General features: G+C 32.8%; 3 protein-coding genes across 7 annotated transcripts in view; 1 reads left to right on the forward strand and 2 right to left on the reverse strand.

Moving 5' to 3' along the window:
* Positions 1-3,005: 3,005 nt before the first annotated feature.
* LOC111399381 (pentatricopeptide repeat-containing protein At4g37170) lies at positions 3,006-5,552 on the reverse strand. The gene has a single exon (XM_023026656.1). The coding sequence runs from the start codon at positions 5,539-5,541 to the stop codon at positions 3,331-3,333; it is 2,211 nt and encodes a 736-aa protein (XP_022882424.1). The 5' UTR covers positions 5,542-5,552; the 3' UTR covers positions 3,006-3,330.
* Positions 5,553-12,343: 6,791 nt separating this feature from the next.
* LOC111399382 (trihelix transcription factor ASIL2-like) lies at positions 12,344-16,398 on the forward strand. Of its 4 annotated transcripts, XR_002703647.1 has the most exons (3): positions 12,344-13,486; positions 15,370-15,492; positions 16,139-16,398. XR_002703647.1 is itself a non-coding variant. In XM_023026658.1 (2 exons), the coding sequence occupies exons 1-2, from the start codon at positions 12,559-12,561 to the stop codon at positions 16,159-16,161; spliced, it is 951 nt and encodes a 316-aa protein (XP_022882426.1). In that variant the 5' UTR covers positions 12,344-12,558; the 3' UTR covers positions 16,162-16,398. The 4 variants fall into 4 exon arrangements, 2 of the variants coding, with proteins under 2 accessions (XP_022882426.1, XP_022882425.1); XR_002703648.1 differs by lacking the exon at positions 15,370-15,492 and having other exon boundaries at positions 12,344-13,568; XM_023026658.1 differs by lacking the exon at positions 15,370-15,492.
* A 4,824-nt stretch (positions 16,399-21,222) lies between these two features.
* The window catches only part of LOC111399384 (DNA mismatch repair protein MSH7), a 10,577-nt gene continuing 5,331 nt past the window's right edge, over positions 21,223-26,468 (reverse strand). For both annotated transcript variants that reach the window (XM_023026660.1, XM_023026661.1), the window contains exons 10-17: positions 25,836-26,035; positions 25,608-25,734; positions 25,227-25,504; positions 24,859-25,053; positions 23,798-24,211; positions 23,598-23,694; positions 22,688-22,815; positions 21,223-21,859 (exon numbers count right to left, since the gene is read on the reverse strand). In XM_023026660.1, the coding sequence (XP_022882428.1) occupies positions 21,386-21,859; positions 22,688-22,815; positions 23,598-23,694; positions 23,798-24,211; positions 24,859-25,053; positions 25,227-25,504; positions 25,608-25,734; positions 25,836-26,035 (1,913 nt within the window). In that variant the 3' untranslated portion in view covers positions 21,223-21,385. The remainder of the gene's footprint in view (positions 21,860-22,687; positions 22,816-23,597; positions 23,695-23,797; positions 24,212-24,858; positions 25,054-25,226; positions 25,505-25,607; positions 25,735-25,835; positions 26,036-26,468) is intronic.

Here is a 26,468-nt window from a genome sequence, read left to right on the forward strand (position 1 = left end):
AAGTCACAATTTCTCATGCGTTTCATGATACTTTTACCTACGTGACCTAACCTAGCATGCCATAAAGAAAATAAATCAATCATGTAAGCAAAATCAACTTTATTTATTTCATTGTCAATAATACAAAGTTTGACCATTCCTTCACATGAATAGTCATTTTCAACAAATTTCCCATTAAATGATAATACAAGTTTATCGGACTCAAAAACACTTTTAATGCCCGATTTTCTCAAAAGATTTCTACTCACTAAATTCCTATTCATATTTGGAACATATAGTACATTTGTGAGAGTAACATTTTTCACAGAAGTGAAAATAATTTCTACAATTCCTTTTCCAATTACTTTGGACCGCACCTCGTTACTCATTTGGATCTCTTGATCTCCATCCACTTCATTGTATGTTTTGAACAAAAATTTGTCATATGATACATGTACCGTGGCACAAGTATCATACTACCAGTCGGGGACCTTTCCCTTAATTGCATTTATTTCGCTCCCAATGGTCAACATGGATCCAATATATATAGGCATACATCACTTTCACGAAATGGTACCAAACTATAAGTCAAAAGTCACCAAATTTAAATTTACAATGGGAGAAAACGGCCTCTAACAATAAAAAAAATTGTACCATGCGACCGCATGGTACAAATCCATGCGGTCGCACGGGGCCTCGGTTGCATGGCCAAGATAACCATGCGGTCACATGGTAGTATCTTGAGCCCAATTTTAGCCAACTCCCCATTTTTCATTCCATACACGTTAATTGTTGATTTTGAACAATAAATCTTCAACGCTTGGGGCCACATTTGTTTTTCAATTTTTTTTTTCACTTGTGTATAGCATTCTGTACAGATCTCTTATGGACGTGTGTACACAGGCGAGTGACCTCGAGTAAGTCATAGGGAATAGCGGGGTGGTTTGTGGGAGTATTGGAGACTTCAAATTTTGTAGAAATTATTTTACCATAATGAGTTTGATGGGTTCATCCATTTTTCTAGCTGTGTTGTGACTTTAATCTGGCGATTTCTCTGATTTTGAATTGTGTTCTCCTTTTAGTAGTAATATTCTGAAAATGGGTTTGGATATTGACTCAGAAAAGTTAATAGGATCACGAGACTGGGATCGAAGCTGTTGTCTAAAAACAAATAAAAATACCACATAATTGACAAAATAAATTTATTCCAAATTAAATATAAAGACAAGCATTCATTAAACATGTCCTTCGAATCTTAATATTTATAGTTGCAGTGGTACATTATTCATTAAATTAATCGTAAAGTAACTTGACGTAATTTTTCCTTTTGCATAGCTCTTATTGTTCTAATGGGTTAGTTGCGCCAATTGCAATAGAACTCTACCACTGAATTTTAATTGTTTTATTTACCTCAACGAATTTTAACACCCATTTTTAAGTTATACCACCTAGTCGGTCGGTCATTCAATTTTAAATAGAATCATGTAGCAACCTCAGTCTCTTATTTGCCTGGGGAAAAGAATTGGAAGGATCATACTTAATTAGTACTAGGCTTCTAGGATGAAAGTTCAAGAATAAATTGTGCTGGATATGTTCAAAGAGAACAATATCGAAATTTCTATCAGAGATCAAAGTGTAGTCAGAAGTGTTGCCAACTAGGACGTTGGGACCATAAGGTGAGGTCATAATAGCAAACACAATCCCATATCCACATGTGGACTGAAAATGAGATTGATTTATAAGTGAAAGAGTCACTTTCGAGTGATAGCCTTTTGGGTGCAAGTCTAAGAGTAAAATCGTGTGAACTGGTACAATGTGGACATAATTCATCATATGGATTGTGATGTTAAAATTCCTACTTGGCACGAATGTTTAGTGAGATATTTGATATCAGTGTTCTAAAATGTTCGCATAGGTTCGAAACTTGGGTAAAAAGCCTCGCTTCGAGCCTAGACGCCTTTTTCTCTTCAATTTCTAAATGGTTGAATTTTTTCTTCATTTCTTTTATCTTTCGTAGACGCGCTTTATTAGTTTTTATATTTAAGTTTTTTATTTGACTTTAGCTTATTATTATTTTTTTAAAAAAAAAAAAAAACTTTCATTTGACTTTAAATTCAAGTTTTTAAAAGATTTTTTTCTGTACAAAAGTTAAAAATGACTATATATGCTTTTTTATTCAAAATTTTCGAAAAACTTTTAAATTGTTCATTACCATCTTTTATTCAGAACAAATAAATAGATAAATAAATAAAATTGTATATTAAATCGTTTTAACTAGTTTCGCATGGTTGTATAATTTTTTTTTTTCATATTTATGCTTCTTTTTTTATTATTAAAAGTTGTCTTGTTTTTTATTTGACTGACAGTGACCTTGTCCAATCTAAATTATGAAACATACCCTTATGTTCTTGGAACATCCAGATTGGCCTCATCAATTTTGCTGCCTCTGTCAGTCCTTGGATCATTTACACAATATAGATGAATATAGATCACCAGAGAGCATAGCTTTGGCCAGACCGATGGAGAGGCTAAGTAAAGGATTCATTTACACAAGCAATTTCCTCATCATCACTAGATGCATAGCCCGATGAATGGCTGCAGTGCTTGCTCTGCATTTGACAGAATCAGTACGGCTCAGGCTGCCTGTGGTTTCCTGGCTCCTAATTTATTCGTAATCTGAGTGTTGCAAGGTGATTATGATTTTCATCTGAGTAGAGATACTGGTAAACACACCAGGAAGAGGGATAAAATGGCACCACAAGTGGCCGGCATTGTTTGGCTCCATATGCCTTTCCACAAAAAGTTTCCAGAGCACGGGCCATTCCAAACTGCTCGAGAATATTCAGACGCTGGATTACTTGCCATTCCAATGCCTCGGATCATTTGTGTGCTTTGGATTCCATACTGGCAGAGGTATTCACCAAATGATTGAAAACCAGTGTTTGTAAAGGAAAAAGACACTCCAGAACCCGCTTCATAGACAAGAATGAATAGAATCAATGGCAAGCTGGTGATATCATTTCAAATTATGACCGCGACCCTTCACTCATTCTTGAACTAATCAAATTTGGCTAAACTGGGAATGAAGCCAGGTCAAAGTTTGTGTTGTTGGATGCTAACCTATCATTCGTTGGCATTTAACTATGATTGGACAAATTCTCACAAGCTTCTAAACTTCATGTCGCTAAATATTAGACGGTAAGGATACTCAATCAACCGGATGCCACAATCGCCCAGGAGACTAACTTAGCTAATACAACAAGGGACGGAATTGAGGAGATAAACACCCACCTTCCTTTCTCATTTTGAATCAAAAATCATGATAAATGAGAGATAGATGAGAGATGAGAATCACCAATAATCTTGGCATGAACAGATTCCACCCTCAAAACGGTGGAACCTACTCGAATCTCGTATGATTATTTTTCTCTCGACAATCTTAGAAATGAACTTAATGGCAGTGTGACAGTCAACGCATGTTCTTAAATTCTTGAAGACCTTGATAGGAGTTCCGGGAGGAGTGGTAATTATTCCAAATGCAACTGCAAGTTTCTCGCTATGATACGAGAGATTTTGCTCCTTCTGCTCCTCTTCCACATCATGCAGCACATAGTTTGTGTGAGGAACATAACCGTCCTCCTTCATTCTCTTTGAAACTTCCTCCAAAAACTCAAATATTTCTTTTGATCTTGGATGTGATTCATCTCCAACTAAGAAAACATGGACTTTTCTCTTAACATCAATCCAACTCATACCAGGTTCCTTTACAACTCCTCTCTCATCCATTAATTTTCTGATCTTTGCCACTTCATTCCACTTGCCCGCTGTGGCATAGATATTGGCAAGGGTAACGTATGTAGCAGCATTCTCGGGCTCAATTTTGAACAAGGCTTCAGCTGCTTGCTTTGCAAGTTCATAATTTCCATGAATTCTGCAGCCACCAAGTAAAGAAGCCCATAAAAACTTATCGGGTTTTATGGGCATTCCCTTGATAATGTCTTCAGCTTCGTTAAATCTGCCAGCTCGACTCAAGATATCAATCATACAGGCATAGTGATCCGCTGTGTGAGATAATCCATGCTTTTCTTTTATTGAGTAGAAATACTCAAGGCCTTTATCAACTAAACCAGCATGGCTGCAAGCGGAAAGAACGCCAACAAAAGTAATGTGATCAGGCTGAGTACCTGATTTAAGTAAGAGCTCAAACAACCGAAGAGCTTCATGGGGTTGACCATTCTGAGCATACCCGTTAATCAAAGAAGTCCATGAAACCAAACCAGGTCTCGGCAGATTTTTGAAGACTTTAAGTGCACTCTCAACATTACCACATTTGGAATACATGTGAACAAGTGCACTCGCAGCAAATGAATACGGGTCAAATCCAACTCGCATCATGTATCCATGAACCTGTTTGCCCAACTCCTCTGCTGTCTGATGTGTGCAGGCATTCAGAACACTGGCAAATGTAAACTCGTTAGGCCTTATCACAGAACTAGATAAATCAGAGAACAACGAGAGTCCTTCTTCCCATCTCCTCTCTCCAAAGTATCTATCAATCATAGTTGTCCATGAAACAATGTCCCTATCCATCGTCCTATCAAAAATGTGTTTCGCTTCATTTATGCTCCCACATTTCCCATACATATCCAATAAAGCACCCCATATCACTGCATCAGAATCCAACCCACTACGCATAATTTGACCATGAATCTCCTTTCCTAGGCTCAAAGACTTCAATGAAGCAGAAGCTGCAAGAATACTAGAAACTGTAAACTTATTGCTCTTGCAATTTTCATTTATCTGCATTAGTCTGTACAATTTTAACGCATTTTCAGGTTCATTGTGTTTCACATAACCCGAAATCATGGCAGTCCAGGAAAAATTATCTCTTTCATGCATTTCATCAAACAACTTTCTCGCTTCTAAAACCCATCCAATTTTCATATAACCAGAAATCAAAATGTTCCAAGAACACAAATCCTTCTCGGGCATCTCATCAAACAATTTCTGGGCATCCAAAATACTCTCACATTTACAGTACAAATCAAGAATCTTATTTGAAACAAAAATTCCAGGTACAAAATTTGAGCCTTTAATATGCATACAGACTCTTTTGCCTTCTTCCAGAGCTCTCTTTTCAATACACAATTGCAAAATCGTCGCATAAATAGCGGCAAATGGAGAGTGAACATGGTTTTCTAGTAATCTGATCGCGTCCTTTAATCGCTTTTGTTGGCAGAGGATTTCAACGGCTTCATTAAATTTCTGCTCTCTGCACAAGCGATTTATGAGGAGTGGATCAATGTTTGCTGACGATTTGAAGGGCGTTCTGTAAGGCTGTGCTTTCTGGGTTAAATGAGTTGCAGAAGAAAATGCTGAAGACGAAGAAAAAATCAGAGAGCGTAGAGGGATACATTTGAACAGCGTCCGAAGATGCGGCGACCTTCGAATCATTTTAATCAGCAGTCGCAAGTCGCAAAACAGATGAAAAATATTTGCAAGATGTGAGCGTTGAGGCTTCGACAACAACAAGCTTTGGCATTCCAATTTCGAAATATGCATATAATCTTTGAACAATTGCAGCTGGGATCTCAAACCTTTCAAAATATTAAAGCATACCCAAATCTTTTATTTTTTCAGCTAAGGTTCCATGCCTTAAATAACATGGAGATGGAGGACACGTGGATGAAATTCATCCATTTGTCCATCAGTTGACCAAGAAATTCAATATTTGACTCATTTTTGACCATTCAAGTGAGGGCAAAATGGTCATATTATTATTTCAAAAACAAAAACAAAAACATTTCATATTTTTGTTAAATTTTATATTAAAATGTCGTGTGAACTTCAAACCCAATAAAACAATCAATGGCATTTTCGTATCATCAACTCCATATTTTCGCTTAACCCTAACCTTTCTAATATTTGCATAATTCTACTCCATATTTCAAATTTGAATCAATTGGTTTTTTCATCTCATCAATTTCATATATTTCAATTGTTAGAAAGGTTGGGATTGAATTACAGAGATATAAGAATACTTTGGGATTTCAAAGTTGATTTTTTCTTTTTTGAATTTTGTGTGTAACGCTCCGAACTCTTTTCCATATTATTATATTATTTTTAAATTAAAATAAGCTCGAAGTGCTACCGAAACTTTCTCTATCTAATTTAAGCGGAAATATATCGAAAATACTCTATTTGAAATTATTAATTTAAAATTTAATATAACATATCGAATGCTTGAATAACATATTAAATAACATGCAAAGCTAAAGTACGAATATTATGAATTGAATGGTATGATATGCAAAACAACGTTTAATTTAACTAAAATGCAATTTGATGTTTGAGACTCAGGTTAAATGTATTCAATGAATGTGAGATATACTAGGATCACGAATTCTCAAGTAATATTCAATTTCACCTTAATTCCACACTTTGACAACACGATGACATTTTGAAAAATCAATACTCCTAAATCTATCCAATACTCTCTCTCGAGATGCATTGAACCTATTCTCATACACCACCAACCTATATCTCTATGACAGATGCAAATATACGAGAATGCATTTAGTTTTGTGAGTACTTAGAGATTCACGCAAAGCATGGATGTATATTTCTATCCCCTATCGGACCCTACGGTGATTTATACCTTGTCGAAATTATTTGTCTTTTTTCGAATAGATGAAATAAACTACCAAAACTCACACAATTACAAGCCAATAATCATGAAAGCAATTAAATGCATATAAATCATTCAAAAAATCAATACGTGTTTTAATGTCAAAATACGGAACAAAGAATTAAATATCACATTACAAGGTTAATCGATCTCATAGTATAGATTTTTCTAGCATAACACGATGAGAAGAAAAACACAACAATAAAAATCAAGAAAATATATTACCCTATTGAAATTCTTAAAGTGAGACCTTGAATCTTGGATTGGATCTTCTTGTTCTTCCTTTTTCTTTCTCTTCAAATCCTCTCAAAATAATATATAATGCGTCGTCTATGTTTTTGGACGTCCCTAGGGCTTTACAAGACTTCCCAAAATTTGTTTCCATAAGAATTGCATTCAGAAAAGGAAACAAAATTTTCTCGTCGCGATTGGCTTGGGTTGTCGTCCAGGCAAAACTCGGGTAGTCGCTCAGGCTAATAGTTTTTTCTCGATAATTAAAAAATCATGTTGGACGATCGCTCGGCATTTATAACTGGGATGTCGCGCCGGCAAAATTTTTTTTATATGTTGCATTTTAGCTTTCGAAGTTGATTTTTTATTCTTTCAAGTCCTTTCTCTTGCATTTTCAACCCTTTGACTTCTAATTACATTCAATTGAACCCGCAACATCTTTAATATTCATATTATGATCCGAATCAACTATTAAAATGTTGCAACTAAGTCCTCATACTTTGAATTTTCTTACTTTTTGGTTCTTTTTTGTTTCTTTTCTCTTGAATTCAACCACATTCATCAATATAGTCTTACAAAACATAATTACATAGAATTAAGCAATAGTTCAAACTCTTTGATCATAATTTAGTCATATTTGTGAACTAAATAAGTGTGGAAAAATACACTTATCATGTAGTAAATGGTGTTTTATTATAATGTATTCGATTTTCTATGAAGTGTTGTATCATGAAATATTCTAATGGCATATAAGTTGAAGTTTTCTCGTTTTGATGAGTTAGTTTGAAATTAGGATGTAGACGTATTGAGCAAGAAGAAGACTAAAACTTGAAAAAAAAAAAAAAAGTTTTAGGTTCATTCGATTAAGCACGTATGATAAAAATTTGCAATTGCACTTGACGGTGGTAGTTGCAAACTACAAAATCGCCCTCAACTCAATCAAGAATAAAATTCTAACTTTTGCATAATTGAAGATCGAAAATTTTATTAATATTTGTCCAACACCATGTTAGCTATGGTCACATCTTTATAGGCTCACCAAACAGATTTAGAATTTCCTATTCAGTGTTTAACCTTATGATAATCCATCCGTGTAGAGATATTCTACATATTGTTGTGGACATTTTTTTTTCTCTCTTTAATCAACTCAGCACTTGCTACTAGATAATATAATGTGACAACAATTTTTACTTGAATTATATTCTTACAATAAAGAAAAATAAATTAATGGTTAGGATGCCCCTATAATATGAGAGAATCTTTAATAGGACGGTCGTACCATGTGGCGGTGTGATCGCCCTATCAGGGTACGCCACCTCTATGGGTGGCCCACCACACACCCCAAAGGCATGTAGGCCACCCGTCGAGGTGGCACCTCGACACTGGGCGATAGCACAATCCATGTGGTGTGACCACCTCACTAAAGATTCCTTCCTATAACATAATATAATTGTGACGCTGTTTGTGGAAAACATTTTTTCAATAGTGTGAAGTACAATTTAGATACTTGAGTAAAAGGATAAATTTAAATTCTCGTCCAAGTCTCGACCTAACTATCATAAAATGTTCTTTTTGTACAAACAACCACCTACATGTGTGGTTATTCTTAGTATTAGTATTATGACCAATATGCAATCGAGAAGATAAAATGGTGTGTTATGAGAAATGTGGCGGCATCATACGAGAGGTCATGCAGCTTGACCAAAATGTTAAGTCGTGACATGAGGTCATACCCTTATGTTCATGCTAAATGTCTATTACGTGTTATATATTGTAATGGCAGTAGTACCTCTGTATTCACTTTTTTTTTTGAAACTCTATCATGGTTGTTCGTAATGTTGACGACATATTTGTATGTTCTTGTAAACAAGACAAGGAATAGTGTCAAATTCCTTGTTTTGGCAAGATAGAAGTCTAAAACTTTTGTCTACATGGAATTTAACAAAGATAAAATTGGCTAATCAAACTAAAATGTCTCGAACCAAGAAGAAAAACACAAGGATACAAACAAAGTGTAAAAACATTAGAGTCCGCCAAACTTTGAGAGACGTTTTATTTTAGTCAACTTTTCTTTTAAAGTCATTAATAAAGTTACAATTTCACTTTAATTTGGTCACCAATAACTATTCGTTCACATAATTTTGTTGGGTTATTATGTTGGATTTTTGAGAAAATATCTTTTCCTTTATTCCACATTATTTTTTATCTTGTTTTTATCTTTGTAGTACTTCTAAGGTTTGGCATGCAACCCTATAAATAATAGACTCTTTTTTCACAAGTTTTGTATTACTTAAATATAGAAAATTGTGTTGGCACAATTATTATATTTATTTTCTACATATTAGTCAACTAAATGAAATAATCCGATCTTCTGTCAATTAATTCTTTATCTTTTATTTTGTTATTTGTTTGTGATCATATATTTCATATCGTGTCATCTATAGTATGTTGATCTGTTTTATTTCTCAACAAGTGGTATCAGAGCTATTGGTTGTGATTTGTTCGAGGTTTTTGTTATTGATAGTAGTCATGAAATATGAAATTTTGCTCTCGAATCGCAATATGGAATTATCATTGTGACAACTGAAAATGCGAGCTATGATCGCACAGATAAATTTAAATGATACGTTGTTAGGATTTGACAAAATACCTACAACTTAGACAAGGAAGAAAACAACTGAACGATCATGGGGCACTTTCACAAATACATCTTCATTTCTCTAATAAGATTCTTCAACACATTTTGAAGGAGAAAACAGTAACTGCATTGTGGTTGAAGTTGGAGTAATTGTGCACGACTAAAAATCTAACAAGCAAAATGCGTCTGAAATAGGGGTTGTATTCTCATCGTATAGAAAAGGCGAATCTTTGGAAGATCATCTGATTATGTTCAAGAAGATCATCGTTGATTTAGAGACTTTAGAGGTAAAGTATGATGAAGAAAATTTGGCCTTAATCCTTTTGTGCTCACTACCTATTTCGTTTACTTCGTTTAAAGATACGTTCTTGTATAATCATGACACTCTCACCATTGAAGATACGTATGATACCTTGTTTTCAACAGAAAAAATAAAACCTAGAAGGATCTGAGATCAGAGATGGAGAAGGCCTTGTTGTTCATGGTGATCAAAGAAGGGGTAACTCGATGTCAAATTTTAGCAATCAGGTTTGTTTTTATTACAAGAAGAAAAGACAATCGGGTAGCTGGTATTGGTAGAGTTAGATTGAAGCAGGTGGATGGAACGTGTAAAACACTTGATCTCGTTGGACATATTCCAGACTTGAAGAAGAATCTCATTTCGTTGAGTAATCTTGATTCAAAAGGGTGCACGTTCTGTGGACTATGGAGTCTTAAGGATTCAAAATAATGTTCGTGTTGTATTGAAGGGGCTAAAGAGGTCCCAGTTATACATAATGTAAGGTCGAGAAAAATTTGTGAAGAAAAGTCAACACGGATTTAATACCATGGTGGAGATTCAATTTTGGTGCTGTATCTTTAGGATTTGGTTTGTGATTCACGTTGAAAGATTCTACTCAATCGAGTTTGGAAGATATGGGTAATTCCGCTTTGCCGCATTATCTATGAGTTCAACGTATTTAACTGTTAGGAATAGACCCGTTGGAGATAGGTACGTGGATGTTCATTCCGTTGCACGTGCTTTTATCCTTTTTGAAGGTTTGAGACTAGTCAGAGGCCTTCCGTGAAAGCATTTGGATTGATTTTACTACATGGTGTGTTTCAACACCGTTTAATAATTTTTAATTTTTTTGTGAGTTTTGGATAACTTGATGTTTGGTTCAAGTATTCGTATTGGATGTCATGGAAGACGAAGAGTATTTTTGTGTTATAGAAAGTTTGATTCTTGTTGAAGAGTTCATATTTTCATTACAGTCGGATTTATTTTTCTAGATGGAGAAATTTGGAGTTTCATTTGTTGTACCGAATTTTAAGTCAAGGTGGAGATTGTTGATTTTTTTACCTAAATTAATTAGGTTGGGTTTTTTGAAGAATTTTTTTCCCTTTATTTCACATGATTTTGTATCTTGTGTCTATTTTTGGAGTATTTCTAGTGTTTGACATGCATCCTAATAAATACTAAACTCTTTACATAAATTTTATATTATTGAAATATATAATAATTGTCTAGGCACAGTTATTATATTTATTTTCTACATATTAATCATTAATAGAATACTCCGTTTCTCTACTAATTAATTCTTTGCATTTTATCTTGTTGTTTGTTTGCAATCATATGCTTCGTATCCTGTCATATATATTACCTTAATCCATTTTATTTCCCAACAAATTTAACATGTCTTATGTGGCAAAATGGACTTTCTTAAGCGAACTTATATTGAAATTTGTTTGATGTAGTGCAAACTACGATCAAACTACCATTCTTAATCCTATGGTTATGCTATTGAAACACGAAGTTTAACATAATGGCAAGACATAGGCCTGAGCAAAAAAAAAAAAAAAATCAGAAAATCGATCAAATCGAACCAACTCGGGTCAGCTTAACACAAGTAATTAGTTTTGTTTGGTTTTCTTTTAAACAAAACCATGGTAGGTTGGTTCGGACATAGTTTGAAGCCTCAAACCGCTGGTTAACGAAATCAACCCAACCCACTTGTTTATCTTTTTTTTTAAAGAAAAATAAAAATAAAAATAAAAAGATAAGCATTAATCTCATAACTATATCTCGATTCTCTACAATCTATAATGTTGCCGATAAGTAATAGTACTAAAATTTCCTTTCAATAGCTCATTATATTATAATTAGCAACTTTTTCCTACTTAGACAATCATATTACATAATGCCTAAAAAGGCAAAAAAATTCTTAATTTTTCTGTTGATCTGTCTCTATTAACTTGATTTTATTTTTTAGTTAATAATTCTTGTAATATAAAGTTATTTTAGTTCTTGTAATATAATTAAGGCAAATTTTGGACAATTTTTTTTAAAATTCAATCTGGACTAAAAGTCCAAACCGACTAACCGAAACAAACCAAACCAAATAAGTTCGGTTCAATTTAACTGAGTTAGAGTGGTTGGTTTGGATTGAAATTCACCTAAATCAATTAATTTGATTTCGGTTTCAGGTCTGAATCAAAACCAACATAAATCAAATCGCGTCCAGACCTAACAAGACACTTTCAAATTTGTATAAATTGATAGATGCAACTGTAGCAATATGGAACGACCTACGCGCTTTATCAAAATATGCACTATCACATATGAAAATCTACTTGTCATGTAAAAGAAAATGTCAAATTTATTCACTAAATTGTTTAGTTACCAAAATAAAAGAAAATTAAAACTTCAGCATTGAGTTTGGAACAAAAAATAAAAATTGTGGCTGAAATGAAACTTCTCTCAAATTTGAGTGACTTCACTCCCGAAGGAATATTGGATCTTTATTCTGCCCCAAAAAAACTCCGTCAAAAGCACACCGCTTGTGAACTGTAACCCAATTCTAATTTTTCCCTTTCAACAGCAAAACCCTACCGCCACTAGAAATCAGGGAAAATATAAACCGTAAATTCGGCCCAAATTAGCGTTTTATTTTCAATTCCTAGGATTGTATAGGTTTTGATATATTTATATACAAAAATCCTACCAAAGGAACCACCACTGAATTTCTAGATCAAAGTTTTAATGAGAAACTCTATTCCCCATTCATACAGCTCCCAGAACGAAATTGAGTTTGACGACAATGCTTTTGATGAAGATGAAGAGAACCCATATCAAAATGTTGCTGAAAATGGGCAACTGTATAATTATGAGGAATCCAAGAGGCACCCCAAGAAAAGAAAGTTGGAGTCTTTCGTCTCGAACTATGAGTTTGTCCCTCAAAACGGAATGTGGAGTGAGGAGGAGAGCTTTGTGTTGTTGGAGGTTTGGGGGGAAAGGTATATGGAGTTAGGGAGGAGAAGTTTGAGGACGGAGGATTGGGTTGAGGTTGCTGAGAAGGTTTTGGAGATGAGTGGAGTCGAGAGGACAGAGATGGAGTGTAGGAGCCAGTTGGATGTGCTGAAGAACAAGTACAAGAAAGAGAGGGTCAAAGTGGAAAGTGGGCATGCGAGCAAGTGGGCGTTCTTCAAGAAAATGGATGTTTTGTTGAATATGAGGACTAGAGGTCATTGTGGATTGGGGTGTGGGATCGACTCAGGGGAGTATGTGTTTATGAATCCACGGGTGTACTTAGATAGGTCTAATTTGTTGGATGAAATGAGGGACAGTCCAGGGCAGTCAGACGAAGAGGATGGGGAGGAGGAAGAGTTGGGAGACGAGGAGGAAGGAGCAGAGTCGGCTAAGTTGTTGGCCGAATCGATTCAGAGGTTTGGAGAGATATATGAAAAGATTGAGGACAGTAAGAGGAAGCATATGATGGAGTTGGAGAAGATGAGGCAAGATTTTCAGAGGGAGTTGGAGTTACAGAAGAAGCAGATTGTTGAGCATGCACAGGCCGAAATTGCTAAAGTAAGAGATATGGATGATGATGATGACAGTGATGACGAAGATGATGAGGATGATGACAACCATAATATTGATTTTTCTGGGGACAATTTAAGGGGTGATGCAGGTAACCTTAACTCTTTCATAGCATAAGAGTCTTTTTAAGACAAGGAAAGCATGCTTCCTTAAGGAGATGGAAATGTTTTGTGGTACATTTGGGTGCTTCTGTTGGTTGCTTTTGTTATATAATATGTCATTGTAGTAATATATTATGACATTGGCAATTTATCAATCATAGTTCTTGCCTTTGTTGTTACTTGTGCTTTAAAATGTGATATTATCATATATTGTTCTAATCGATTCGTGTGTTAACATACTATATTATATCTGTATGGCTCACAATGCTGATTATTTGGTTCTGGCATCGTCCAGTGCTAGAGTAGCACACTACTTGAGTTGTGACATAAATTTAAGCGAATAAACTACTTTGGTAAAATTATTATAGGTCCGAGGTAAACTAGTTATAATAATGGTACATAAACAATATTGATATTGTAAATGTTTGGGTTGCCTAGCCCTGTAATACTTGGATAGTTGCATAGACCTGTTTCCTGGAATGTAAATAAAAAAGTGAAAATCTGGTATGTCCATGGTCTGGTAAAGAGCACTAGATTTGGCTTGAATCATTTGATTCTAAATCTTTCCTCTCTTTATCCCTCACGAGACAAACCATCTACCCTCTTTGCATGAAGATTGGTAATATTTCATTTTATTAGTAATTGAAAAATCTCGTAATCTAGAAATGCAGTCTGTCTAATTCTTGAAAATGGCCTAATCATAAGCAGCCTGCCAATAATGTCAAAGGAAAAAGAGAGAGTTCTAGACCTAGGTCAGACATTTCTATAATATTCCAACTATAATATTAGTCAATAAAGCTGTATATATTTCTTCTAGCAATATGAAAATAAGAGATGTAGATAAACATCATTGGGATCAAAAACACTTTGGAAGAATTTTAAGTAATCAGCAGAAGCCATCCAAAAGCTACCAAATTAAAAGTTTTATTGCATTTATTAAGTCTTCCTTTTGCAAGAGGAGATTGCAAAAGCCATGCAGAACTAATGACATGTATTAAACTGACATAAAATTCTATTTATACTTAGCTTAGGAAACATGCGTCAGAACATGCTTAGGGCCTATACAGTAGTGATTTATGAGAATTGATTTTTTGACCGTTATAGAGAAAAGTAGGTTCTACCTGTGAGTGAAGAAGTAAAAAATGACGGTTAGAATAATGAAATAATGGTCAAAAAGTTAATTTTTGAGGGTGAAAAATTGCTACCAAACTGGGGGCACAAGCACATCCATGAAATTCTGTCGCTGCCATACATGCACTTAGTATTGCATGGAAGCACAGGCACATCCATGAAATTCAGTCACTGCTCTTACGTTTTGAGAACTTAAACATCTTTCTTTTGGCTATGCTCCAATTTGTTTCAACATGAGAACTGATTTGATAAATTTGTAACACAGAAAATATACATATCATAAAGGGCTGAAAAAGTGGATCAAAAACTATTTTTGTTAAATAATAATAATTTGGAAGAAATGGACTTCTCAGAAGACCATAGGTCACGTGGTAAAATAAATAAATCACAATAAATCAAAAAAAATCACCAAGAATAAATCAAATAACATTGTAGGTAGGCGGAAGGTATTAATGAAAGAACAATTGAGACGTGAAAAGTAGAGTTGATGAAGAACTAACTGAATGTGTCTTGTTGAGTAGAGAGGTAAATGGGCTGCAGCTACTGGGTTGGCTAAATACATTGGCAAATGGTGGGTTCACACGAATCATATGTGACCTGAATTAGTAAAGAAAGTTGGCTGCACATTGAAATTAAACCAGAGATGCTCATATGCTGTAATTAGTTTTACTTCTTGGCTTGCTGATTATGTAGTCATCTGGAAATTGCTGAGTTATTTTTGTTGTGACATGGAAATGTGCAGAGGGAACTGTAGGGAATTCTAAGCACTGAAAACAGAGTTTAATTTTCTCGACTTGGTTGTATTCCCCGGTGATTGGATGGGAAATAGTAATCAGGAGCAGACAATCGATCTTGTGAATCACAGGTTTGATTGGAGTATAGTGTTCTCGGTGCAAGACACTGAAGAGTGTCATAGTCACCATGTGCTCGATATCCTAGCTAACACATTTCTGTTTCATATTAGTCTTATTCTTAACAACTATATATGTGTGCCGCCATTTTGCATTTACTTATATTGCTCTTTCTCTATTGTATAGAATATATGCATCTTGTTGGTTTTTATGCTACTGATTGCATTTTGTCTTTCACTGTTTAATTTTGTAGCGACACCGAGTGCACTAGCTCTCACGTTGAGAGTGAAACACCTTAAATCACTTGTTCTTTCTTTTTCATTTTTCTTATTTCTTGTTATTAAATGCTTTAATTAATACGGGTTATTTCTGTAATCATTCTTACTTTTAGGTATTTTTGAAGTAATAATTGGTGTATTTGGCTGCTATGATAATAGGAAAAGCGCATACTTTACGAATGATTGGATATGATTAGAGAATACAATAGATAAAATTTTATTTCTTATTTTTCTTAAATACTGGCCATTCTTATCAAGTTCACATTACGCCATTCTTATCGAGTTCACATTACCAAACATGCTAAAAGAGTTCATTACAGGTAACTTTTTATATGGACACTAATTTATTTATTTATTATTTTTTATTTTGGTTCTCTGTCAGTTTCCAGGATATTGGGAAGATGACTACAGAATCCCTATAATTTTCGTGGAGTAGTTCACCTTCTGCAAAGCTCGACGAGCTCAACTACAACAGCACAGAATGTAATTGAGAATGAATTTTGTGTACTATATTGCAAGTAACGAATTTTTTTTCTCCTTTCGAAATTATCGGCTGCATTCCATTGATTTAGAATTTCGTGTGGCTTACCAATCAGAGTAACATGCAATTCCTGATTTTAAATAACGTTATTTGGCAGTACAGATGCAATTGCTGATAGTTTTTTTAATGTCCTCAAGAGCATGTTTACCTAAGCTTATCTTTCAAGTAAAATTGCAAAGGTTCAACTTTTTAGGGCAATTTCCTAATTGGCCCATCACTATTCCTTTTTATGGAAAGGTTTATATTACTCTTAATGAAATGATTCTTTCTATATTACAACATATATCCTAATCTTTTAAACATTTTATCTTCTATTTACTCTATTTTGGATATTTGAATACAAAATCATTTTATGATCTAATAAATAAGAATAATCTGCAACATAAAAATCATATTTGTTAAGTAAAATACTATATTCTTCAAATGGTAAATTTGTATTTTTTAACTGCAATATAATATTTTTTATTTCTTCTAACATTTTTTCTAATAAATTATCTAATCCTTCAATTGTATATCATGGCATTTATCAAAAATAATCATTATGCAATTATCCCTGTGATTCTTTTAAAATTTTAAAAATATTCATTTTAATTTTAGCAAAAGTTTAATAGTTTTACCTTTGGTTTGGTCTAGACCTGTGTTCTTAGAACCGAGTGACCTTCGAGTTCTGAATTTGTAAATTGCTTCATTTAACGGCCTCTTGCCTTCACGGAATTGTTACTATTTCAGCTGCTGTATCAACTTCTAAAAAATATAATTCTAGACTTTTGTTAAAGAAAACTCTCTTTTTTGCTAAAATAAGAAGGAATTTTTTTATTAGATCTTTCAAGAATCTATGGGAAAAAGGTTTAGAAACTCATATTGATATCAAAATATTGGAATTTTATTTCTACTGGAATTGGTACAAGATTTATATTTGGTACAAAGAGATTTCCAGAAAAATTGGTGTTTCTAACTGAAAATGATTATAAAAGTGGCTATTGCTTACAACACGAGATTTCAAGATAGGATGAGATGCCTCTATCTATGGCAAGACATCTCTATTTATACAAGTTTTTGAGATTCTATTACATCATTGAATACATCAGCAAAGGCATACTTGCCTTTCTATTTTCTTCCTTTGGCCTACATCTTCACATGTTGGTTCTACTTTTCCATCCAAAGAACATCTTTTCTATTAGTGCTCCTTATCTTCAATGCCTTTACATGTAGTATTATTGTCGTTCATACACCTTTGTCAAAAGGTGCTTTGTCCTCTTCTTTTATTTCTTCACATGCAGTTGGGGCGCTCCCTTAACTGGCAAAATTCTTTTATAGTGGTAGGATATCCTGAAAATTGATGTATATCAAATCTTGTAATATAATCTTTTAAAATTTCTGCTTTTCCATATCCTCCATTAGATATCAGCATCCAATTTTCATATTGGTACAAGCATGAGAATTTTTTATCAAACAAATTTTTGGCAATGTTGTATATGACTTTTATCCCAAGTGCTCTCCTATGTCTGATCCATGACTTTGTTACTGTTGGAATTTTTCTATTAAATTCTGTGATATCAATTTGGAAATTAGTTGCAACATATACAATTGAGATTATATGTTCAACTGGATAATAAACAATTCCATCATATTCTGAACTTATTGAATAGAATTTCAAAAATATCTTCCTTCATATTCTTGTATATTTATGTTATTACTTTCTATTTCTTCAATTTCTTTATTCGGATCCTGATTCATCTTCTTCCGTCTGACTTATATATACTTCTTGATCATAATATTTTTAATATCTGATATTTCACTTAATTCATCTTTTATTTCTAAATATTCTTTTTGTAATATTCTTATTTTCTTTTTATCACAATCAGGACTTCTAGTCTATTTCTCCACAATTCCAACTTTTACATTGACTTTTATTTTTCTTATAATTCTTATTTTTCTGTGGATTATATGGATTTCTTTTATAATATCTTCTTTTAGGTTTTATATATTTTTTATTAAAATTTCTAAATTTTTTAAATTCTTTATTTTTATACTTTCTTTTATTTATTCTTCTTTCAGGATTACATCCCCATTGTACAGGGGTTTTCATGTTTTCACAACATATTCTAGTTAATTTTCCTAATTTTTTCATTAATTGTCTTTGTTGACATATATATGCAAGTCTTTCAAATAAAATTTTTATTCTTGAACTTAAAATTCTAGGTATTTCAGTATTATTTCTAACATATTTTTCAAATTCTATTTTAAAATATATACCCCATAAACCTTCTAACTTATTATAATAGATGTCTTGGTATACTTCTTGGTTTTCATTACTATAAAATTGAACATAATAGTAATTTTTAAATTCACAAGTATATTATTTAATTTTACACATATCACATATTGTTAAATTTATTAGTTTAATCATAGCATTATCTTTTTCTCTTATTTCTTCTCTTTCAGTATTTCTTATCCAATTTTCTCCTAAGAATTCATTTGAAATATATTCTACTAATTTTTCTATACCTTATCTATCTGATTTTTTTTTTTTATTTCTATTTGTACATTTCTCTTTATTAGTGTTTTTGTATTATTACTTATTCCTTCCCACCAATTTCTAACATCTCCTTCAAAGGATGCTATTAAGTAATCTATTCTTCTTTCAGTACTTTCCCATGTATCATCTTTATTATATAAAAAGAATAATATCATTGAATCTGCCCAAGTTAATAAGACTTTTTTGGTATCTATTTTGCAATTTAAATCTAATTTTGTTCCTCCATGATTAATTGGTTTATCATAATTATCATTTAATTCAAATCTGTCTTTATATTTATTTCCTTTAGGTGGTTGTCTATCTCTTACTTTATCATAGAATTGTCTATATGGTTTATTATATATGGGTGCATAACTTTCATCTGTATCATGTAATTCTTGTTTAGATGTTCCTGCTGGATTAGGTCCTCCTCCAGTATTCATTAAAACTTGGTATTCACTTATATCAGTTAGACTTAATTAATCAAAATTTTCTATTAGTAAATCTAATTCTTCATTCATTTTTATCTTCTTTTTTTTCTATTTTTAATTTTCCTAATAATTTTTCTCTAGATTCCTCCTCTTCTTCTAATATCTTTGGTAATATATTTTTCCTAAATTCATCATCCATGCTTCCTGTTTCTACTACTATATTTTCTTTTTCTATATGTTTCTTTCCCATTCGAGTCATTTCTTTTTCTATAAGTTTTTTTTATCTATTTTCTTATCTTTATTCTTATTATTTTCTTTTAATTCTCTAATCTCAATTTTTAATATATTTATATCATTTCTTGTTTCTTTTACTTCATTTCTCAAATCTTGTATATCATTTATTAGCATTTTTATTAATGGTTCTAATTCTTCCATGTATTCATTTATTGACATTTTAGTTTTTCTTTATTTCTAACATATAGGATAATTTGCATCTTTTATCTTCTTTCCTATCTATTATTTTTTCAAATCTTCTCTCAACTGTTTCTGGATCTGCTAATTCTTTCTTTACTATAGTAAAATATTTACTTTCAAGTCTTATTCTTTCACATTTTAATTTTGGTAATTGTCTATTTTTGATATTCTCCTTTCTTCTGATATTAACATTATATTTCTTATCTCTTCTTGTATTTTATCCATTTTTAAAAGTAATTTATTCAATTTTTTATGTGTATTATCACTTGTGCTCATACTTTTATTTCTTTATAATATAGATTAATTTCTTCTTCTAAATATATATCAATAATTTTCTCATATATATATACCTATCTTTTATTGACTCTATTATTAATTTTTCTAATATTTGTTCCTTTATTTCTTTAGGTAATTCTCTAGTTATTATTAATGTCATTATTTTTAATTTATTGTTAATAGGTTTTAGAAATATATAACTACCTTTCTCTTCTTCTAATTTATAATAATTATTTATTTTTCTTATTTTTATTTCCATAATAATCTTTTTTTTTTTTAATTACTATGAAATCTATTTTACTTTGGACTTCTTCTAATATATATATATATATGCTAATATTCTTCAAATAATATCTTTTAATTATTTTTTCTTTTATTTCTATGGGTAAATTTTTAATTACTTTAAAAATTTCTAATAGTTCTTTTATGTCTTTACTATATGTTCTAACTATATTATCTTCTTCTATATAGCATTCTATATTAGAACTGTATTTTACCTGATACCTTAGTCTATTTTTATAAATTTCAATAATTTCTAAAATCATAAACTTTTGAGTCTTCCTTTATCTTTTCAATAATTAATTTTATTTATTTGCAATATCTAAATGTAAAGATTTTTAGGTAATCTATTTTTATATGTTTTCTTATGATCACTATGGCTCTAATACCAATTAGAGGGGTGCTACTAGAACGAAAAAAAAATCAAAAAATCAAATAAAATATGAATCAAATAAATCATGTAAAAATTATCAAGTTTTAAACAATGTCCAAATTTTTAAGGACTAAAATAGAAGATTCTTATATTATGATGCCTTGTTATGTAATATTAAATGGAGGGTATTTTTGATATGTAAAATATCTAAAGGTCATTTTGAAAAACTAACCCTTTTGAAAAGGTCATTTCCATGTATTTCCCCAACTTTCTGGTATGCACGTTTGAGTATGTTACTTCTTGCGAGAGAGGAAAAAATAAATAATAATAATAATAATAATAATAATAATAATAATAATAATAATAATAAAACAAAGTAACTTTTAGCCCATTGTCAAAATAAGTAACACATTTTCAATGCTGGTCAATAAGGAAAAATTAATTGTTTATTTATAATTGAAATTTTTATGTTTAAATTTTGAAACAAAAACGTTTTTTAATGGTTAATGTCATAAATAAGATTTACTTAAAAGTAACTTCCACTTTATTTAAGAATAGCCAAACATGGCCTCGAGATAATAATTACTTCTTGCATTCCATTCAAGAGTAAATCCAATATTATGGCTACCACTGATATCAATCACATTACATGGTCATCATTTATACAAGATAGAACCAACCATTCATGGACAAAACTGGGTTTTTCTTTCATCATAAGAAATATAACAAGACCCTTTTCAATTAAGTGACTTATAAGAGGTTTTCAGCTCATGCCACATGCAAAATAATGTATCAAACGCATCAGTATCAAAATTATTATCATCTGACTTTGAAATTGTTAAAAGGGCCTTCAACCACTCTTCGTGCAGTGTTGAGAACTTTACCCTTTGCTCACTTGACTTGAAACTTTCTCTAACCTTATTTTTCATAACATGACCAGCCTTTGAAGCTGCTTCAACTACCAGTCGAGGAATCCCTGCCATGAGAGCTACTTGCATCCCGTAGCTTTCTAAGCATGCTCCAGAGGCTAGTCGATATAGGAAAACTATCTCCTGCTCGACTCCAGAAGACATTTCAGATTTTGGTATCAAAGAAGTGGCCATGTGTTGCAATGCAACCCGAGGATGAGTACCAAACTCCTTAGTGAGAAGGTGATAGTGTGTAGCAAACAGTAATCGGCAATTCACCTTCTCAATTAGATGCCGCAGTACCTGGACAAAATGCACTAAATTCAGCCCGTCTGAAGGCCATGTTAAGATAAATGATGTTTTGAATAGTTATTTTTTGATAAATATGTGATCAAAAAGTAAAAAAAAAAAATTGAATTTACATGCAAAATATTTTATTGTGCGAAAGATTAAATCGTATGGATATGTAAAATATATTCCAATCCTAGTAGGAAAGGAAGGAAAATGGATTCTTAATTTAAAGTGAGTAAACAAAATTTCATATTCGATCTCAAAAATACATATAGAGTTTTGCAGAAAATCGTATTCGATGAAGTAGTATGTACGGCTTGGAGTGATTAAAAATAAGTATGAGAATTAAAGAGTTCTGTTTTAAAGGAATACAAATAGAGGCAAGTGTCAACAATGAATAGCACAAGTTATTCACAGCATCAAATTCTCCACAGTAATTCACAATGCCCCCATGAATTGCCATCTCTTCTAGCGCCTGTTTAATTCCCATTAATTTGCCTTATGATTTGCTACATGATCATTTTCAACCACACATTCACACAATATAATATACTACACATTTTCCCAAAATTTTTCCCTATTTTTTAACCACACATTCTCCTAAAAATATTATTCAAAACATATTCTCTCTCCAATTAAAGGGAATCAAACAGGCACTTAAACTGATATAAGTGAAGTGAACGTTTCCAATAGTATTATTAGCAATTACTTCCTAAGGAAAAAAATGACATTTTCCAGAAACCTAGCCCCACACCTGGAAAAAAACATATTTACCTTTCGCATTAAGAACGAAGAAAACAAAGTGTGAGAAAACAGTAAAATCAAGAAATGAAATCTCACAGCATATGCAATAGCATATCCATCGAACGTGCTGGTTCCTCGACCCAATTCATCGAGAAGAACAAGAGAATTATGCGTAGCATTTTGCAAGACCGATGCTGTCTCTGTGCACTCAATCAGAAATGTACCTACAGAAAATAGATGTTTTAAGCAGACACATCGCAAAAACAAGAAGCAAACTTCACTCTTTCTACTGTGTCGTTCTGGTCGAGTGGACTAATGATGAAATTTAAATCTATAGTGAAGATAATAATGATGAATATAGTCTATAGTTTGTTAATAGATGGAAAGCTAGAGAATGAATCTGCACGGAGCATGGTATGAAAACCAATATAACACAAACCAATTCTCAATAAAAATGGAGGAATGGTGTACTTCTAAATAAATAATAAAGAAGTAGTAATCATCTTTTTATTCTTGACAAAATCACAGATGTATATGCTCATTGTGTCTCACTTAACCAAAAATCTATCTCTACAATCTCATTTTAATTGAATAACACTGCATGAGTAGATGGAAGCAAGGTGTATACACATTTCTTTCTGTCTCCTTGCATGTAAAAATTGCATGACTTCCCCACGGTTCTTGATTCTAGCAGTGCTGAACATACAAATAATCCATAACAGCCACCAGGAATGCAACAAGATGCACAAATCTGACTTTTCTCAGCCATAATGATTTTACTATTTTATCCAGCTATATTCTTCCAAATATGATGTCACAAGAACAAATGGGAATCATGGACTCCTTTACCCCTTTTTCAAGTCTCATAGGTTTACCTTATTTCTTTATTTCAAGGTTTAGACTTTGTTTGTAAAGAAAAATGAAGATAAAACTCAAATATCCTTAAGAATTGTTGGAACTTTCCCATTATAAACTCACATAAATCTAATATGATGAAAAAACTTACTCTCGCCTGTCATGATTTGATCACTGGCACCAAGCCGAGTAAATATGGTGTCTACAAGTGAAAAAACACAAATTTCGCAAGGCACATAACATCCTAGCTGCAGTACATAAGGTTCATACAACCATGACAAGTTAAATTCGAAACTCGGGGAAACAATAAAATCTGAGAAAACAACAGCTTGAAAATATAACGAAGAGAACCTGAGCCATTATTACAGCAAGACAAGTGGCACGTAAAAGGGTCGACTTTCCACCCATATTTGGCCCAGTCAAAAGCAATGTGCAGGGAGCATAATCATTTCTGTAACCTCCAAGCTGGATATCATTCGACACTGGTAATCCCCCATTCTGACCAAGGGTGTAAGGATGCCAAAGCCCTTCCATTTTAAGTATAGGGCCTGTGGTTTCTTCACACAAGTTTGTGGATTTAGAATGAGGCAAAATCATAGGTTTACACATAGCTCCACATGAAGAAATTGTGGTGACTGCAAAAGATCTTAGTACATCAATACAGTTTATGGCCTGTATGACTTGAGACCATTGGGTGGCTTTCTCCAAAAATAAATCCATCAGAATTACTAATGTTTCAGACTCCGAGTCTGTGACATCATGGTCCTGTCCGCAACAAGAATAAGAAATCAATTGTTGTATCTAATTGAAATTTTTTCCCTTTAAGAGAGACAAGAGACGCGCAGATAAAATCAATCAGACAAAAAACACTCATTAAGTGAAATCATTAGCATTCAACACTGGAGTAGAGATCAAGTGTCAACAAATTACAGAATGCATTAATCCATATTATTCTGCAGTAGTCGAGGGGTTATAATTTAGTAAACAAGATTTTTTATCACAGTTAATGTTATTATCGAGAAAATTGAATCAATGGCTTCAAATCTATTTTCCCTAAGATCTATTGGGATAATACAAAAATATTTGTTTTGTCTAGGAGGGAAAACAAGAAAGAACATACATTGTTTTACGTAGAAGAATCACTAAAGGATTATTATGAAATTCTATCCACGATAACCTCTGGTTGAAACTGCATTTGTTGAACAGACCATACAACTATATGCTTCATTAAAGCAAGTTAGAAAATGCACTTTCCATGATATGAAAAGTAAATATGATGCATTAGAGTAATACACACTTTAACCAACCAAGAATGATTTCTGCATTGTGTATCACTAAATACTTTCGGTCTTCAGTTATAAGCCATTAACCTCTGAAATCCTCGAACCAAAAAAGTTAAAAATAAATCAAACCTGATAATTAGGGAACTCACTATCTACAGCTGCCTCGAATTGGGTAAGAAATTTGTCGAGCCCATCACTTCCACTTAGAATAGGAAGGCATACAACTTTTGACAATGACGAGACCATGATTCCTTCGTTTTGCAAAAGCATCAAGAGTTCCAACCCAATTCGTAGGCCTTTAACTAGCAACCCAAACACTTTTACCTGCAGCCACAGAGAATAGATTCAATAATATTTCATGCTGTGCAGCAGTTAAATAAATATCAAAAGAGGTTAATTCTTTCTCAACCAACAACAAAGAGAAAGCAGCTACTGATGATCAACAGTAGTAGATACTATCGTGCATATACTATGAACAATTTTATAGTACTACTCACTCGCTGTTTCAATACTTTGCTGCCTATCAAGGGCAATGATAGTAAAGCAGAAGACTGCATGCTGGACTTTGCACGCCCAAGTAACCTTTCCAAATCTGGAAGCTTGCGAAGAGATTGAGCAAGGAGTAACACAATTTCTGAATGTGACATCAGCTCCTCAACTACTGCAAGTCTACTGTTTATTTTTTCAACGTCATTGAGAGGATGACATATCCAGTTCCTTAAGAGCCGCTTTCCAGGTGATGTCATGCAATTATCAAGATATTTGTACAAAGTGCCTACATCCGCACAAATTTCACTTTCATAATAGGACAACATAAAGCTCAACAGAAACTGCAGGAAAAAAGAAAAGATAAAACTGAGAAAAAGAGAGTTACACACCTGATGGGCCACCATCAGCATTATTATTGAAAATTTCAAGATTGACTAGCGTCTGGCCATCCATTCTAAGGCAACCCCTGTAGACTTCATATGGTATAATATCACCGTTACGGAGGGCATCATCTAACTGCTCAAGACCAAGGTATGTATAGCCATGAGGCATGAGCATAACAGATACTAATATTTGAAATCCGGATCAATGTAGCAAATTGAAGTGCGTGGGTTTACCTTAAATCGGGATAAATGATTTATAAGTCCACCAAGAGCGCATAATGCAAGATCGCCATGCATAACTCCATCGAGTACATGATCCCACCTAATGCAAGATCCTCTGAAGTATCCTTTTGACTGAATGAGATTTCTAACTTCCAAGACCTCACCAAAATCGTGACCAGGCTGAGCTGGACTCAATTGTGACAGAGTTGATCCTACAAGTAGAACAATCGAAAAAATTTTGTTATCCTACGGTTAACAAGTTCCTATATCCTGACAATTCCTTGTTTTTTCTTATAAATAAATAATTCTGGTTCAACATGGAGACAGAAGACCTGAATGATTGGGATGTAAAAGCAGGACACGAGTTAAACAAAATTTACCATCAAGAGACTAAATCCTGATATGTTTACTCAAAAATGAGTTCCTTGTTCCAACAAGGACAACAACTGTGTTAACAAAATTAGAGCTTTTCTAAGAAAAGGATGGAAATAAATTTCCCCACAAACATTTCCCTTTCACGGACTGTATCAGAAGAGGTAAAGGCTAATCATCTCATACTCAAAGAATAGCCAATCAGATTGAGTAGCTTGCTTGTAAGCATCTGGTATTTATATATATATATATATATATATAAACACACGCACA

Source organism: Olea europaea, chromosome 9, assembly GCF_002742605.1.
Source record: "Olea europaea var. sylvestris chromosome 9, O_europaea_v1, whole genome shotgun sequence".
Taxonomy (NCBI): domain Eukaryota; kingdom Viridiplantae; phylum Streptophyta; class Magnoliopsida; order Lamiales; family Oleaceae; genus Olea; species Olea europaea.

Coding starts and splice junctions, on each gene's coding strand:
- LOC111399382 (XM_023026657.1), top strand. CDS start 12,559: ATGAGAAACTCTATTCCCCATTCATACAGCTCCCAGAACGAAATTGAG. Junction 13,487..15,369: donor CAATTTAAGGGGTGATGCAG/GTAACCTTAACT, acceptor GGAAATGTGCAG/AGGGAACTGTAGGGAATTCT.
- LOC111399381 (XM_023026656.1), bottom strand. CDS start 5,541: ATGCATATTTCGAAATTGGAATGCCAAAGCTTGTTGTTGTCGAAGCCT.